Source organism: Macaca mulatta, chromosome 6 (genome assembly GCF_049350105.2).
Source record: "Macaca mulatta isolate MMU2019108-1 chromosome 6, T2T-MMU8v2.0, whole genome shotgun sequence".
NCBI lineage: Eukaryota > Metazoa > Chordata > Mammalia > Primates > Cercopithecidae > Macaca > Macaca mulatta.
This window is the reverse complement of record NC_133411.1, coordinates 11,508,738-11,527,672: the sequence shown is the minus strand read 5'-3', so window position 1 is coordinate 11,527,672 and position 18,935 is coordinate 11,508,738. Positions and strand designations below refer to the sequence as shown.

Here is an 18,935-nt window from a genome sequence, read left to right as displayed (position 1 = left end):
CCTTGAAAGCTCTAGTATACTTCAAATCCAGTTATGATTTGATTTTTTCAATGCATTCATGAACTTTCATGGTTAGCCATTCTGTATGCTGTGTTCTTTCCCATATTCATTCAAGAAACTGACCTGTTAAACTCATTCTTAGTTCAGATGAACATCTTCTAAATAAGGCTTTCCTAATACGTGACATTCTGACATCAAATAACTAAACATCAAATAATAATATGATGCAATATTGCTTTATAATATCAAGTAGTTATGCAATGTTTAAATAACTCCAATAAGAGGCATGAATACTCACATGCTGTAAGAGGAACAACTCCCAACCATGCAAAGGCCACAAGTGTATAATGAAACCAATATCGTATTGCAGTACCAATACTTGTAACCAGTCCAGCAAATATGTCTTGAATTGGAAGCCGTGAAGGCATATCTGGAGAATAAACTATAAGCAGAAAAAAAGTACTTAAAATTTCATGAAGATTTGAAAATAGCTTAATACATAAATATAAAATAGACATTAAACTTTCAATATTTGCCTTGTGCTTAATTTTCTTCCTATTAAAAGAAATAAAACAAATAGTTACAATATCACATTTACCCAAGAAGTCATTTATGAGGCAAATCACGTGTGAAACGTGGAAATCAACAAAGGCCTCTGAGCAGGAAAAAAAATTCAACAGATGTTCACATCCCTTGCAAATAGCCATAAACTTCGTACAAGGCCCATTTACACATATTTTAACATTCAACCAATATAATCATCTGGTTTCCCAAATTATAAGATATAATAAAGCAAACAGGAGCAAAAGATGAAACTGAAAACATGCCATCAACACGCCCCCAAATATAAGCATTAAATAGCACTCAAAAAGCACAACAGTCTGCAGCAGATCATTTCACGTGGGAGCAAACATCCCACTGACATTTGTTAGCCACTTTCCCAATGTTAGCATAATACTTAAAATTTCAAACGATAAATTCAGATCTTCCCACTACTCTGCGAAATGTGGCTCAACACATTCAGAAAAAGAAAGGTTCTGCCACATTTTAGGATTCCCTTTTAAAATGGCTCCAATAAAAAAACCACTGCTTATTATTAAAAAGCTCTACCACAGGTAGCTCGGAAAGAACATAAAGGAAAAACACACACTTCTTTCTCCAGTAAGGCCAAAACAAGAACTTATGATATATCAGGGTTTAAAAGCAATGATCTAAAATTTTTAAGAGCAGTATCACAAAACGGTTCACACCCATAAACACTGAGAAATAAACAATTAACAAATAGCAACTTTTTTTTTTTTTTTGAGACAGAGTCTCACTCTGTTGCCCAGGCTGGAGTGTGGTGGCATAATCTCGGCTCACTGCAAACTCCGCCTCCCAGGTTCAAGTGATTCTCCTGCCTCAGGCTCCCAAGTAGCTGGGATTACAGGCGCCTGCCACCACGCCTGGCTGATTTTCGTATTTTTAGTAGAGACAGGGTTTCCACCACGTTGGCCAGGCTAGCCTCAAACTTCTGACCTCAGGTGATCTGCCTGCCTCAGCCTTTCAAAGTGCTGGAATTACAGGCGTGAGCCACAGCGCCTGGCCACAAATAGCAACTTTTAATGACACATGCCCACAGATCATAGACTTCAATAGGATATCTGGCATATAAGAGTACGTCATTAAAACCAGTAATAATAGAGGTTTTTTGGAAAACATAAAAGAAATAGAGAATATAACTACCAAATGAAAATTAAAATGTACAAAAAAAGCTTCTTCTGGCCTCAAAGTAAAAGGCCACGTATTTCCTATCAACTGAATTTCATGAAGATACTTAACTATTTAGTCATAGTTTCCTATGAATCTTGACAAGCTGTACAGCTTTTATGTACTACAGAAAATTACTACAAAATAACAGAATTGACTTTTTTAGATGAATATACAGCTCCAAAAGTGAAAGTGTAATAACTTTAATCATTTATACTCATCAAATAAAAACAAAGTAAAACACTAATTTACAGCATTTATATTGAGAAGCTCAAGATGCTTTAAAGGAAACCACACACACACAACTAAAACACAAAAATCCTTTGTAAGGGAAGGCAATGTAGGGGATCCCAGAATGAAAAATTATGCTTCAAATAATAATCTGCCAGCACAGTCCTCTACTTATTTAAGATGAAGCATATTAAGTATTAATAGGCACAGGAATTATAGTTAAAACCTTAAAGGTTGCAAAATATTTTATAAAGGCTTATGAAACACTGACCTTAAAAGTTAGTCTCATTAAAAAAACGGTAATTTAAAACTTTATTTGGCCAGGCAATGTGGCTCAAGCCTGTAATCCCAACACTTTGGGAGGCTGTGGCAGGAGAACTGCTTGAGGCCAGGAGTTCAAGACCAACCTGGGCAATATAGTGAGACCCCCCCCCCCAAACTCTATTTATTTATTTTTTTAAGTTTTATGGCTATTACTCTAACCTACACAACTTTAACTCAAAATATAGTCCAAATTTGAAGAGTAGTGAGTATCTGATGAAATCAAGGCATCATTAATTTTTCTAGGTGGATAACGGTATTATAGTTACGTTTTTGAAAAAGAACCCTTACCTTTTAGAGATACATACTGAAATACATACAGATGAAATTATAAATGGTAGAATTATTTTTTAAATAATGGAGAAAAAATAAAAGGATAAAGAGGCAGGCAACAAGAGCATGTGTAAAACAAGACTGGCTATGAGTTGAAACTAAGTGATGGGTACACGTGGACTTGTTAGATTTTTGCATGTGTTCGAACTTTTCTATAATTAAAAGTAAAAAAATGTTTAAAGACAAAAAAAAAAACACAAAAACCCACAAATTAAATCTCAAACATGTGTGTGATAAAAGAGGGCATACAGTTTTTAAAAATATTTTCCTAAATAAAATATCAATATTTCCTATTACTATCAAAGACAATCAAACTGAAAATAGTTGTTTTAAAGTACTTAAACACTTTTTCCCCCTTCCTCTGTCAACTGATCTAAACACCTTTATGCCATGAGTGATAACCAAACAAATGCAGTGAAAAGGTCTAAAGAACTTACTTGGTGTAAAAGCAAATCTGTGCTTGCATAATTCACAGTATTCTTTTCGACTGTGTTTCAGCCACTGAACTAAGCTGTAATTATAAACAGATTCATAAGTACAGAGTTTACAACAAAGAAACCTACAGTTTTGTTGAAAACATTGTTTTTATTAAAAATGTACATATCACAGAGCTTTTAGTTTCAAAATTTTCAAATTTAGAATACTCAACTTTTTGTAACCGCCTTCTAAAAATAAAAAACTACAACAGCTAGACATAAAAACAATACATTTTTCTACCATTAAAAAAGGTTCAATCAAAACTGTGATTTCCTCAAAGCAAAATGAATATGAAAGAATCTCCAAGCATCAACATCAGTTTTAATCCTGGTCTGATAATACTGGTACCTGGTAGCTAGGTCTGCATTCTGGTTCTGCCACTAACTGGCTGGCTATGTGGCCTAGGACAAGTTATCTAACCTTCCTATGCTTCAGTTTCCTCATCTGCATAATAATAACACTCTACCTCATCACAGTTTTCTTATAAGAATTAAGTAAGTTGAAATGTACAAAACACTAAGAATAGTTCTTGGCAAAAAGTTATTCATAAATGTAAGCTACTATTATGCCAAGCAAAACTAGAAAATCATAACACTTTCGGAGAACAAAATAAGCTCTCCAGGGTAGAAATAACAATGGGTAATCACGTGTACCTGGAAGGGGATACACCAAAATAACAGCCATGGTATTAAGAATTAATGGATAATTTCTTTTCCAAATTTTTGAAATTTTACAATAAAAGGGCTTTTTTAGTTTCCTGTGCTCGGGACAATACAATAAAATTTTAAAAATAATTACAGAGAAAGTACATTGAAATGATCCTTGTTACTGTATACATGACAAAACTGAAGCTCCGACTTACACAACTTTCTAAAAGTATGACTTACCATTCTTGATGGATAAACTTAATACTGCCAGTACATACACAAGGATGATAAAGTGGTTTCTCAGGTGTTCCTTCCGACCGACACACTCTACATATGTCTGTCAATGAAAAAGGAAAATTGAATTTCCTTTGCTTATAACTTTTTAAAAAAAACAAGAGACAAGCATAAACCAAAATATTGGACATTAAAGCAAGAATCTATCACTTGACAAAACATTAATAGCATGGAGAACTGAAAGTTGTGATTAAGTTGCGATTCAAGTGTATATTTAAAACGAAAAAACTTCCTAAATAATGTATTAAAAGTTGTTCCTTTGTATGACAGCTTTTAAATAAACCAAAGTTGAAAATAACAGGAACAGATGATTTTATTTAAAACTGCACTCTCCACAACAAATAATAGAAATATGTAAAATCAGGTCGCCATTGGCATCCTAACAGTTTTAAACTCCAGTCTTTTTTTTTTTTTTTGGGACGGAGTCTCGCTCTGTCACCCAGGCTGGAGTGCAATGGCACAATCTCAATGGAGTGCAATGGAGCTCAGTGCAAGCTCCACTTCCCGGGTTCACGCCATTCTCCTGCCTCGGAGTAGCTGGGATTATAGGCGCTCACGATTGCACCCAGCTAATTGTTTGTATTTTTTAGTAGAGACGGGGTTTCGTCGTGTTAGCCAGGATGGTCTCAATCTCCTGACCTCATGATCCACCCGCCTCGGCCTCCCAAAGTGCTGGGATTACAGGCATGAGCCACGGCGCCTGGCCTCCAGTCTTAACAATTTAATGGTTTAAAGTCCTAACAGCCTAAACTCCACAAAACACATCTGAGGACTCACCACAGTAACAGCAGTTAGAAGACATGCTTTTCATGTCGTCCCACCCCACAAGTGTGTGAAGTAGACAGACACAGAAACACACACACAGACTTCAAGGACTGGTTGGGGGAGGGGATACCCCAAAGCCACAAAGGCACCAGGCCACAGAGAGATGAGCCGGAAGCCACCTTAAGCAGAAGGGACAGGAGTCCAGTGCTAAGGGGTCCTTGGACCGCAGCCTTACCCCTCATGCCCAGCATTACGAGGCTCTAGGGGCACATTTGCCTGTCCTCCTGCCTGGAGTGGCCCCGAAGCAGCACGACAGTGGAGGAACCGCTACTGATCCTTCGCACTCTCGCTCTAAAGCTCCTACCTGGGTCCACTTAGGGAACCCTGGCTATAACTTTTATTTTAGACCGTTCTCAGCTATGCGTCAGGGCCAAGAGCCAATCCCTAGTGGCCTATCGAGGGAGAATCAGCAGAAACTTAATGCATACTTTCGGCCTGCTCTCTCACGGGGAATTCTTCCTTAACAAGGAATTACTACAATCCCGATCCGCATCACTAATGGACTTAATGGGTCTCTGGCACCCATCGGATTCAAATGAGCACATGCTGAGAGCAGTGTGGTGCGTGGTTCCAGGCATTTAAGAGCATCACAGACCTGTGGCTACTCTTCTGTGGGTGGGGGTGCATGCCTTTTCTAGGCTGGTGGAGAGATCCGTCTGGTGACTAGATAACCAAGGAGACTAGTGTGCTAACCAGTTGGGCGATCCAGAGTCTAACTGCTCAATCTCAGATGGCTGAATGTCATTTGTGTGAATTGGGGGATGCTGAATGCTCGCCTAACTGGTTAGCATGCTAGTCTTCCTGGTTATCGATTAACTACCAGTCAAATCTCTTCATCGAGTAGAAAAGTCATGCACCCCCATCCACAGAACAACTTTCAATGGGACAATCCTGTCTGTGCTGGAAGCAGGTAAGGTTGCTCATGTTGAGTAGAATTATGCCATCCCTACTGCTGCTGCCTTTCAGATTCAGCTTTGAACACAGACCTTTCCCCTACCACAACCCAAAGGGTTTCCTGGAAGCTGCTAGTGGGTCATGGGCATTAATGCAGTGGTCAACATCACATTTATGTTCGTAACTACACAGGACCTGAACTTCTTTAAACTTCCTACTTTCACCTTCATCCTCGGTTAACGAAAACATCCTTGGCAAAAGCTTTCACTCTGATCAGTCTTACTACCGGCCCAGAATTTGAGTCCTAGCGGTGCAATACTAATGCCCCAACTGCCCTGCTTAATCAGCTTCCTCAAAGTTTTGACACAAACAAAATAGAACCACACTCCCATTCCATGATTCCCACCAGCAGTATCCAGGCAGCCCACACTACTTTGAACACTAATTTTCTTCAAGTGCACACTTCAGCTCCAGGGAAACTCAGGCAAGAGCCTGGAAGGTACCAAAAGGCAAGAGGCATGGACTTTCTTGCAATGGACCCCGGCAGCACCTAAGATCCAAGAACAAGCATTTTAATGGCCACAAATTCAGCACACCACACTGAAAGTGGGATTACCGTGGCTGCCAGCACCAGGCTTGCCCTGCAACAGATTCTCTTTAAAGGATTTAAAGTGGACTCTTTCCAACTACAGGGCCTTGAAAGAGTTCCATGTTGTTTTAATCATTATCTTCCAGGGTTGGGAGTGGGTAATTTGTACGCCTGCTGCGTTCCTTAGATAGGATATTAATTTATCAGGCTCTCTCTGCAGAACCAAATTGAGATTCCCTATTACTAAGATTCTTGGTCACAGTGGTCGCCTCAGCAGGCACTATAACAGCCACCTAAGAGTGACAGGGCCATGGCAGGGGTGGGGGGAAAATGTGATTGATCTAGGTTACCTAGAATCACCAGAGTCACAGCAGCCGCAGGTGTAGATCAGTTCTACAATAACCAGTTATCTATGTAGAAGCTGAACCCACATCCAGCCATTCACACCACCACTGTGGATTAACCTTTGAGACTGGCATGTGCTACTCCTGTAGGATCTACCAGGGAGGGTGGGTGCAAGTGTGGATATACAGATCCCAGGCATAGGATCTGGGCTCCCTAGCCCACACTCGGATGGCTGTGCAAGTAGGAAGTAGGGTATAGCAGCCACAGCATGGCAAAGGGTGTCCCACCCATGGGACGCTGCCCTCCAGGAACATCGTGACTGGTAGGCCATTGACTACGGCCTGGGGTATGGTAAAGATAGTCCTGTTGGCATGCTGCTGCCTGTGAGATGCAAGGACAACAGGTGGAGTGATATCCACAGTACAGAACTGGTCACATGGTGAGCTCATTTCATGATACAAAACACTGCCACCTAGGCAACTTAGCCCTGCGTGGCCTGAGAAAGCTGTGGTCGGGACCAAAGCAATGGCAAACTCCAGGGTACACTCACCCACAGGAAGCACTGCTCACTCCAAGTGGATGGCCAGCTAGCGAATGGTGGAACAGGACAGGTGGAATAGGGAGAGAGACACGGATCTCCACTCAGAAGTATGCAGACATACACATGAATTAGAGCACTGATTTTTCAGAAGACCCCTGTCCTTCTGAATGACAAACCAAGAAACAACATACTAAGCAAACCCAACAACTCTAAAATCAAGCCCCAGGGCTCTGCTTGGCCTAGAGGAGAGAACTGGGATCCCAAGTTTCTCACTCAGAGAATGCAAAGACACAACTACTATCCTAGTAACACTTGTTTTTTTTTTTTAAGAGACAGGGTCTTGCTATGTCACCCAGGCTGGAGTGCAGTGACACCATCATAGCTCACTGTAACCTCCAACTCCTGGCCTCAAGCAATCCTCCCATCTCAGCTCCCAAAGCACTAGGATTGCAGGCATGAGCCACCATGCCCAGCTCCTAAGACTTCTTTTTCACTTATTGTCTTGCCAGTTTGCAGTGGTATTTTCTAGAGGCTATATGAGACAACAGAATGAATGCACTGGAGATGAAAAGACCCAGCTGCTTCTTATTAAACTAGGTATTAAAGAGATTGGCAAATATAAAACAAATCCACTTTCCTCATCAATTTTGGGGGTCTGGAATAGTTATTTTCATGAAAAATAGTATTTATATTAACACATAATGAGTGCTGTTATTTTAAAGCAAATTAATAAATACTTCCAAAATTGTTCTTCAAGGAGTTTGTCAAGAAGAAGAACAAGTGCATTAATCCATGTGTTACTTTAATTTGATTATATGAAAACAATGACAGGTTAGGTCTCAAGTAGGGAAAAAAATCCTGAAGGGAATTCTAACATATCATTATTTCCAAGCAGTATTAATAACTCTTTAAAATCTCCCGAGTATCTATTTTCGCATAGAGTCAATTGTATAATGAAGTACAAAAAATTCTAATGAATGGATTAACGATCACTATTGCTACATGCTTTTAAGTCAAAACATATTTTACAAAACTACTGAAATGATCACATTTCATAAAGCATTATATCCACTAACAATAGTACACAGACATGATAAAAGAATAAAGATCTTTAAGATGCTGTGGGTTTTCTCCCCCCTCAATTGGGTCTTAGGAGAAAAAGGAATATAAGGGAAAGGAAAATTATGGAACAGAAAACATCAAAATCCAAAATGATGTTTTCATATTCTCAAAATTAATTTTAAGTAATTAACTGGCATTTGATCTTCCATCAAATGAAGATGAAATGTCTTCCATCAAATGTCTCTATGTCTCTTTTTTTTTTTTTTGGCCTACTCACATTGGCAGCAATAAAAATTGCTATTTTAAAATCTCTGTGGGGAGTGGACATTACGGGAGCACACCACCACATTTGGCTAATTTTTTTAGGAGATGGAGTCTCACTATGTTGCCCAGGATGGTCTCAAACTCCTGGCCTAAAGTAATCATCTTGTCTCAGCCTCCTGAATAGCTGTGACTATAGATGCCAGCCAGCAGCTACTTGCATGTCTTTTAACTTCTATTTGGTATAATGTACTAGAAACTTTAATGAAGGCGTTTTAAAAGACTAACCACTGCCTCGAAAAAAAAAAAAAGTATAAAAAAGCACAACATTCATTTGTTACTTTGACATCAGTTAGGAACTACCCTTTATTTCATTACCTACTGATATGGTTTGGCTGTGTCCCCACTGAAATCTCATCTTGAATTCCCACGTGTTGTAGGAGAGACCTGGTGGGAGGTAATTGAATCATGGGGGCAAGTCTTTGCAGTGCTGTTCTCGTGATAGTGAGTAAGTCTCACGAGATCTGATGGTTTGAAAACCAGGAGTTCCCCCGCACAAGTTCTCTCTTTTTGCCAGCTACCATCCCTATTAAGTGACTTGCTCCTCCTTGCCTTCCACCATGATTGTGAGGCTTCCCCAGGCACATGGAACTGTAAGTACATTATAAATCTGTTTCTTTTGTAAATTGCCCAGTCCCAGGTATGTCTTTATCAGCAGCATGAAAACAGACTAATACACCTACCATCTCTACACACAGTTCTAAGTGCTCTGAATGTATTCCATCATTTACTCCTCACAATACCAATCCCAGTTTGGGAAACTGAGGTTGAAAGGGGCAGGGTAACATAACACACCTAAGGCCACACAAGACTAAGGAGAAGGCAGTATGCAAGAGATCTAGGATATTACTGAATTGTCACACTTTCAGAAAACTGGCTGGAAATCTAAGAATAGCTAATTCTATTTCAGTTACTGAGAACCAAGTAATTATCAAGCAAGCACCAAATGAGGATTAAAAACTAGCTCCCAATTCCAAAAGTACTCTCCTTTTGACCGGATCATGCTTCTTCCCAACTACCTTCATCAAGCAATCAGGTTATCTTGAACGTTTTTTTCCCATAATGTCAATACTCTATTTATCTGCTCCTCCAACTTCATCATATTCTCCCACTCGCACAGTAGACTGCTCCCTCCAGTAAAACATATATTACTGAAATATAAAGATAAAACATAAACAGGTAGTACACCTAATTAAAAAGTAGTTTTATTACTGCCAACCTGAACATTTCCACAGTTTACCAAGTTCTCTCTCTGTGAATTATCTGTTCAAGTTCTTTGTTCAGTTTGCTAATCAAGGTCTCAACAATAAGAAAACTAAAAAAAAAAAAAATCATCTTCGTGCTGGGCTAGGTAAAAAAACAAAAAAAAAAAAAGCAAAAAAAAGAAAGAAAGAAAGAAAATGGTTTAAAAAAAAAAATCAGCAAAAGATCTGAACACACTCACCAAAAGAGGAATAAAAAATTTTTAATGTTAAAGTCATTCAAGAAATGCAAATTTAAATCACAAGAAGATGGTGATGGCTGCACAACAAGGTGTATTTAATGCCACTGAAGTATATACTCAAAAATAGTTAAAATAGTATATTTTATTACATATACTTTACCACAATCAAATTTTTAAATAAAAATCACAGTAATGCCAGGTATGGTAGCTCATGCTTGTAATCCCAGCACTTTGGGAGGCTGAGGCAAGAGGATCATCTGAGCCCAGGAGTTCAAGACCAGCCTGGGAAACATAGGGTGACCCAGATATCTACAATAAAATTTAAAAATTAGCAGGGTATGATGGCGCCTGCTTGTAGTCCTAGCTACTCAGGAGGCTAAGGCAGGAGCTGGAGGCTGTAGTGAGCTATGACTGCACCACTGCACTCCAGCCTGGGTGATAAGCAAGATCCTGTCTCAAAAAAAAAAAAAAATTCACAGTAAGATACCCCCATACCTATTGAAAGGGCAAAGAAATGAAAATAAAAACACCCGTACCATACAATCCAGAAATCCTACTTACACTTAACCTGACAAAATGAAAACTTATGTTCACACAAAAACCTATGTGAGTATGTATAATGGTTTCATCCTTAATTCCCCAAAACTAGAAACAATCAACTCAAGAATTCCACAACTGGGTAACAGATAAACTGTGGTACATCCCTACAATAAAACACTAAGCAATATAAAGAAATGAACTAGTGATACAAGCAACAATGATGTGGATAACCCTCAAACATTATATTAAGTTAAAGAAATCAGACTCAAAAGACTATATACTATATGGTTCTATTTATGACATTCTGGAAAAGGCAAAACAATAGGGACAGAAACAGATCAGTAGTTGCCAGGGGCTGGAAATGGGGATAAATTTGACCATAAAAGGGTAAAAGATATTTGCGAGGAGGGGGGTAATGGAACTATTCTATATCTTGACTGTGCTGGCTATATGACTGCATGTATTTGTCAAAATAGGTATTAAATAAGGTAAATTTTACTGTAAATTATACTTTAACTTGAAAAATGAAACAGAAAGGCCTTCTACAGTAGTGTCTACACAAACATGTGGGAAGAAAGAACAAATAAGAAAGAATGATGACATAAAAAAAATACTTGTTCCCTCTCTAAAATGTCATCTAATGAAACTGTAGATTCAAGTGTATACCCAATAAGCACGTTTTTCATCCAACCGGGCAAAAACTGATGTTGTTAGGGACTGGAAATCATCAGCATTGGTCACCAAATATTTCTCACTTTCCACTTTCTGGGCATATGCTGGAACTGCACTTCCCTGCCACCTCTGAAATTAGACATGGACGTGTAACTTACTTTGGTCAATGAAATATGAGGTACAATGACAAGTATCCCTTCTTGGTAGAAGTGTTTGAGAGCCAATAAACACAATTCATCACGCTGCATTTTCCCTGCCTCAACGGGCATGGAAGCATGCAGTAAGGGATGGAGCTTCCATCAAGCTGGGTTCCTCAGGGACTACAGTTAGCAAAAGCACTTCCCCCTCCACCCACACTGGAAAATTAATCTTTTTTTTTCTTTTTAATTAAGAAACAGAGACTTGCTTTGTCATCCAGGCCATTCAGGCTGGAGTGCAATGGCACAACCATAGTTCACTGCAGCCTCAAACTCCTGGCTGGGCACGGTGGCTCACACCTGTAATCCCAACACTTTGGGAGGCCATGGTGGGCAGATTGCTTGTGATCAGGGGCTTGACACTAGTCTGGCCAACATGGTGAAACCCCATCTCTGCTAAAGAACATGGTGGTGGACACCTGTAGTACCAGCTACTCGCAAGGCAGAGGCAGGAAAATCGCTTGAACCTGGGAGGCGGAGGTTGCAGCAAACCGAGATGACACCACTGCACTCAAGACTGGGCAATGGAGCAAGACTCCATCTCGAAAAGAAACAAACAAAAAGCACTCCTGGGTTCAAGTGATCCTCCTGCCTCAGCCTCCCAGCTGGGACTGCACACGCACACCACCACGCCCAGCTAAATTTTTCTTTATTTTTTGTAGAGACAGGGTCTCACTATCACTACGTTGCCCAGGCTGGTCTCGAACTCCTGGGCTCAAGCAATCCTCTGGCTTTGGCCTCCCAAACTGCCAGTATTATAGGTGTGAGCCAATGTGCCTGGCCAAGAAGTGATTAACCTTTTGATGCTTTATAAGCTCCTGAGGTTTAGGGTAGTTTGTGACTACGACGTAACTTAGCTGATCCTATTTTATACAGAATCCTAGCAGCTTTGCAAAAACATGAAGCAAGGACGACTATTACAAACATACAAAGTCAAAAAAAGAACAGCCTGTTTTGTATACTAGTTCCAATCCCACCACCCAAAATCTCAACAGAGCAACAAGGCCAAGGCTACAAAAAGAGAGTGAAGTCTACACAGGGCTCAGCTTAAAGTCCTTTACTAAAACTTAAACCACGAAGTAGGTTCTGTGGCAGACTGAGGCTCCCTCTCATCAGACTCATATGCAGTAAAATTATGAATCTTGCTCATGCCAAAGTAAAATCAATGCATCTTGCTTGTTATGAATGCAAACCAACTTAGAAACAAAATGGAATCTTCCTGGTTTTCAAAGGGATATTTCTATTTAATCCTGTAGCAATTTTTGTTGCTGTGTTTGATACCTAATGTCTTTACACACATACCTTTTAAAGATTCCACCATAGAGCTTGGCTCAATAAACAAGTGTTTTTTTTTTTTTTAATTAAAAAAAACTTCAAATCCTTAGTAATCTTTCAAATTCTTACGGAGATTGCCCAGGAGATGAGAAAGAAAGAAAGAAAGAAAACAATAACCAATGAGAGGAGGTTATCAAATTGGAGCCTACTGTGGAAGTCAGCCCATTCCATCGAAGTTTTTCTAGCCAACAGTACAGTTCAATAATTTATCCTAAGTGCCTAGTACGAAGAAAAAAAATAAAACTCTAAGTTTTGGGGTACATGTTATAACTCTTAAGCAATTATCTATCTTGAAAATTCTTTGATGTAAGACTTCAAAATCTCTCCACTTCCCTTCTGGTGATAAATTAGTGATAATTTAATATACAAAGGATTATTTTTTATTACTAGCAGACTTCACTTTTTAGAACAGTCTTAGATTTACAGAAAATATGAACAGAGTACAGAGTTCCCATATACCCAGCACACAATACCCATACTATTAAGGTCTCAGTAGTAGGGTTTGTTACACTTCTGTTACACTTAACCAATATTGATACATTGTCATTAACTCAAATCCACGGTTTATTCTGATTTCCTTAGTCTTTACCTAATGTCCCTTTTCTGTCCTAGGATCCACATATATTTAGTTGTCATGTCTCCCTGGGCTCCTCTGGACTCAGGCAGTCTCTCAGATTTTCCTTGTTCCTGATGACCTTGACAATTTTAAGGAGTACTGGTCAGGTATACTGTAGAATGTCCCTTTATTGGAAATTGCATGATTCATGAATAGACTAGGGGCTATGGGTTTTGGGAAGGAAAAATCACATAAAGTGGCATTTTTATCATATCATATCATATCATATCATATCATACCAAGGGATAAGCCATCAACATGATTTATAACTGTTGGAGGCCGAAAGATTGAGGGTGGTGATCAACTCAGTATACCACTGGAGGCTATAAGAGTAAACAGCAAACTGTTCTCATAAACGCAGAATGTTGGCAAACTGACAAACTGCCTATGCCACCCAGAAGGAATGCTGAGGGCAGTCACGCCCCAAGCGCAGTGTTGCTTGTGATTAGGTACATCTGAAGCCTGTTAGTAATAATATGAACCTGTGATCAATTAAGCGGCTGACCAATTGTTACCACCTCCCCTCTGCTCTTTCTACCCAATAAATACAAAGGGCTGTGGAAGGTAGGCTGCTGCCTTTGCTCACTAGAAGCAGGGAGCCCTCTTTTTCTTCCCCTGGACCCTTCCTTTAAGAGTTTCTTTTGTCTTAAGTTTTCATTTCCACATTCATCTCTCTTCACTCAGTCTCATAATGTTACTCTAAGTAGTAACAGTAGTAACTGTCATAATGACAGTCTCAATAACAGCAGTAACTGTCCTAGTGACGGTCTCAAGTAATAAGCATGGCAGTATGCCACATATAATGGTTAATGTTGACCTTGTTCATCGGCCTGAAGTAAACAAGGAATTTTTAATATGTAATTATCAATAAAATTTTTACAATTGGTAGCTACAATTATAGTAGACAATTTTGAAAATATATTAAAAATATTACTCAAAATGTCTGCAGATAACCTATATATCCCAAAATAGGGAAGCAGCTATATAAATGGTGCACATTCACTATATGGAATGTATACAGTCCCTTAAAAATAGCAAATATAGGCCGGGCGCGGTGGCTCAAGCCTGTAATCCCAGCACTTTGGGAGGCCGAGACGGGCGGATCACGAGGTCAGGAGATCGAGACCATCCTGGCTAACACGGTGAAACTCCGTCTCTACTAAAAAATACAAAAAACTAGCCGGGCGAGGTGGCAGGCGCCTGTAGTCCCAGCTACTCGGGAGGCTGAGGCAGGAGAATGGCGTGAACCCGGGAGGCGGAGCTTGCAGTGAGCTGAGATCCGGCCACAGCACTCCAGCCTGGGCGACAGAGCGAGACTCAGTCTCCAAAAAAAAAAAAAAAAAAAATAGCAAATATAAGGCCGGGTGCAGTGGCTCGTGCCTGTAATCCCAGCACTTTGGCAGGATGGATCACTTGAGTCCAGGAGTTCAAAACCAGCCTGGCCAACATGGCAAAACCCCTGTCTCTACTAAAAATACAAAAACTAGCCAGGCATGGCAGCATGCACCTTTAATCCCAGCTACTCAGGAGGCTGAGATACAAGAATCATTTGAACCCAGGAGGCAGAGGTAGCAGTGAACCGAAATTGCGCGACTGCATTCCAGCCTGGGAAACAGAGCAAAACTCCATCTCAAAAAAAAAAAAAAATATATATATATATACACACACACACACACACACACACACACACACACACACACACAATTTGCTAATATACAAAGAGATATAACATTTTTAAATGACCACACTTCCTTACTTCCAACTAGGTAAAAACACCATAGCCTAAAGGAGAAAATGCAAAAAATGATAGGCACTGTAACTGGTTAGATGAGAACATGGGTAATTTTTACTCCTTTCCTGTCCCCAAGTATCTAGTGTTTCATTGCTATTTTTACAATTACAGGCAGAAAAAAATGTTTAACTGCTCAAATTTTACAAAAAATATTTCCTTTTTGACGGTCAGAGTATACCCATAAACGAAATATGTAGGTTTGGGAATTAGGTCTTGCAAACACAGTTTAAAAATTCCAATTCTCTATGTACCCCAAAGTTTACTTATTTTAGCTCACCAGATTACTATCGTTACTAAATTAAAAATTCACCTGTACTGTTGGTCCTGGAAGCCTGAAAACTGCACTTTCTGGCCTCCTTGCCAGCTAGGCTTAAGTTAAGAGTCTGTCAATGACAAGCACTTCTGTGAGATAAGAAGCAGGGAGGCTGGGTGCAGTGGCTCACACCTGTAATCTCACAATTTGGGAGGTCAAGGCAGGTGGATCACCTGAGGTCAGGAGTTCGAGACCAGCCTGGCCAACATGGTGAAACCCCGTCTCTACTAAAAATACAAAATTAGCCTGGCGTGGTGGCATGTGCCTCTAATCCCAGCTACTCAGGAGGCTGAGGCAGGAGAATCGCTTGAACCTGGGAGGCAAAAGTTGCCGTGAGCCAAGATTGCACCATTGTACTCCAGCGTGGGCAACAAGAGCGAAACTCCACCTCAAAAATAAAAATAAAAAAGAAGCAGGGAAACAGTGAAACCATTTTCTACTTCTGTTTCTAAAAACCAGCAGTTGCAGCTAATGGCAGGTACTGCAGACTCCTGCTAACAGATGCATAAGTCATGGTGGAGATTCTAACAGTAGCAGTGGGCAACATCAAGCTTCAGCAGCACAGGCGATGATTCCAACAATTTCAGCAGTAATGAGCTAGTTATCCATGTATCCCCTTCTCAACTCCAAATTCTCCCTTTCAGTCCCTGTTCAGTGATAGGTACACTAAGCTTGTTTTTTTGTTGTTGTTGTTTTTTTTTTTGTTTGTTTTTTGCGAGGGGCAGTTAAACTCTGCCAGTGGAGGGTGCTGGAGGGATATCAAAGAAGAAAGGGGTGTTTTCTAGCTCCTGCCACACCATCAGTAGTTTTGTTTCAGTGACCACCTTCATACAGCCCTGCTGATGAGGACCCAACACACTCCAGGACTTGTACAGGTACACACAGTGATATCTCAACTCCCTTTGCATACCTGCCCATCAACTTTGGCTTACCTGTACCCTGGAAGGTTGTTTTCTGCTCCCCAGAAGAAGTGGTGTACCACTTTACATTCCCACCAGCAGTATATGAAAATTCCAACTGCTCTACATCCTTACAAACACTTGGTATGGTCAATCATTTCTATTATCATCTTAGCTACCCTAATAGGTATGTAATGGTATCTCACAGTAGTTTTAATTAACAATTTTATTGAGATATAACTTATGTCATAAAGTTCACCAACTTAAAGAGTTCAATTGTTTTAAGTATATTTACAGAGTTACGCAACCATCACCATAATCTTTTAGAACATCATCATCATCCCAAAAGGAAACCCTGTAACTATTAGTGGATACTTCCTACTCCATCTGCTCTCCCCAATTCCAGGCAACCACTAATCTCTCTACGTATAGATTTGCCTATTCTGGACATTTCACACAAATAGAATCATAGAAAATATGTTCTTTCGTGACTGACTTATCTCACTTAGTCTAATGTTTATGAGGTTCATCCAAGTTGTACCATGCATCAGTACTTCATTCCTCTGTATTGCTGGGTAATATTCCATTTTACAAATGGACCACATTTATCCACTCACCAGTTGATGGGCATTGGGTTGTTTCTATTTGGCTATTATAAATAATATTGCTATGAACACTCATATACAGGTTTTTGTGTGAATATATTTTTTGAATTCTCTTCGGTATACACTGAGAAATGAAATTTCTGGGTCATATGGTTATTCAGTTTATCTTTTTGAGGAATTACCAAAATCAGTCACACTATCTTACAATCCTACCAGTAACAAATGAAGGTTCCAATTTTTCTACAACGCTCACCAACACTTACCTGTTCTTTCTGATTTTAGCCATCCTAGTAGGTGTGAAGTCCTATCTCATTATAGTTTTGACTAATGATGCTTAGCATCTTTTCATATGCTGAATAGTCATGTACATACATATTTTAGTGAAGTGTCTATACAAATCTTTGGACCATTTTTAAAACTGAGTTATTTGTTTTCCTATTACTGAGTTCTGAGAGTTTTTTAATATACTCCAAGCCCCTTATAAGATACATTTTCTGTATCCTGTCTTCATTCTGTTAACAATGTCTTTTTAATTTTGAAAGAAATTCTGAATTTTGATGCCATCGGATTTGTCCACTTCTTTTATGGATCGTGCTTTTGGAGTCATACCTAAGAAATCTTGGTCTAACCCAAGATTACAAAGAATTTCTCCTATATTTTCTCCTAGAAGTTTCATAGTTTTAGGTTTTTCACTGAGGTCTAACATCCCTTTGAGTTAATTTTGGTATATGGCACAAGCTATAGCTCAAAGTTCTTTTTTTTTTTTTTTTTTGCCTACAGCTATTCAACTATTCCAGCGCCATTTGTTGAAAAACTATACTTTATCCTTTATATTTTATGTAATTGCTTTTGCACTTCTGTCCAAAAATCAACTGTCCATGTATGTGTGGATCTATTTCTGGACTCTCTATCCTACACTATCAGACCAATGGATTTTAACAGTTAATTTAATTTTTTAAGGTGATTGACATGTTTTCAGATACGACATTAAGAAACTACCACTTGTCAAGTTTTGACATAATATCAAAGAACATACAAATATCTGAAAATATCCCTTTTCAAGCTATATATCTGTGTGATGCCAAATTTTTATATACACTAACCAAAACATTTAACAAAGTTACTGCAAAGGCAGAGATGAGAATCCAATTGTCTTATAATAATCCAGAGAAAGTTATTTTTATTAACATATATTGTTCATTGTTACTTTTAAATATTCTAAATAATTTGTGTTCATTTTTCATTTCTAATATGGTAAATATCTATCTTTATATATATAACCCACATAAACAAAAGTCTTTTGGGTCCTCAATTTTAAGAGTGTAAAGGGGTCCTGGGACAAAGCTTTGAAAACTACTCTACATCAATGGTCTTCAAACTGTTCCATTCAATAGAAATGCCTCTTGGCACTTTTCAAGACTTGGAATGAAAAAATGAAACATGCAGAAAACATTGTTGCACAGGTCCTAGATACATAGTAGACATGTACCTGATATTTGGTAAATGGGGAAGTAATCAAAAAAGACACAGAATCTCCAATATTCTATTTCAAAAGTGTTAGAACAGAACTGCACCCTACACAGTGTAAATTTGTGTGTAAATTATACTTTATTAACCTGACTCCATCTTTACAGAATACATTAAGAGGTGACAGAAGGGAAGAAGAGAGACAGGAAAGTAAAAAGGATATTACAGCTAGGTACGATGGCTCACACCTGTAATCCAGCATTTTGGGAGGCCGAGGCGGGTGGATCACATGAGGTCAGGAGTTCAAGACCAGTCTGACCAACATGGAGAAACCCTGTCTCTACTAAAAATACAAAATTAGCCAGTTGTGGTGGTGCGTGCCTGTAATCCCAGCTACTCAGGAGGCTGAGGCGGGAGAATCGCTTG

At 39.2% G+C, this 18,935-nt stretch overlaps 1 protein-coding gene across 2 annotated transcripts in view; it reads right to left on the bottom strand.

The window, feature by feature from the left end:
• MARCHF6 (membrane associated ring-CH-type finger 6) overlaps positions 1-18,935 on the bottom strand; it is a 79,781-nt gene that overhangs the window by 52,911 nt on the left and 7,935 nt on the right. For both annotated transcript variants that reach the window (XM_015139735.3, XM_015139736.3), the window contains exons 2-4: positions 3,999-4,095; positions 3,072-3,145; positions 299-442 (exon numbers count right to left, since the gene is read on the bottom strand). In XM_015139735.3, the coding sequence (XP_014995221.1) occupies positions 299-442; positions 3,072-3,145; positions 3,999-4,095 (315 nt within the window). The remainder of the gene's footprint in view (positions 1-298; positions 443-3,071; positions 3,146-3,998; positions 4,096-18,935) is intronic.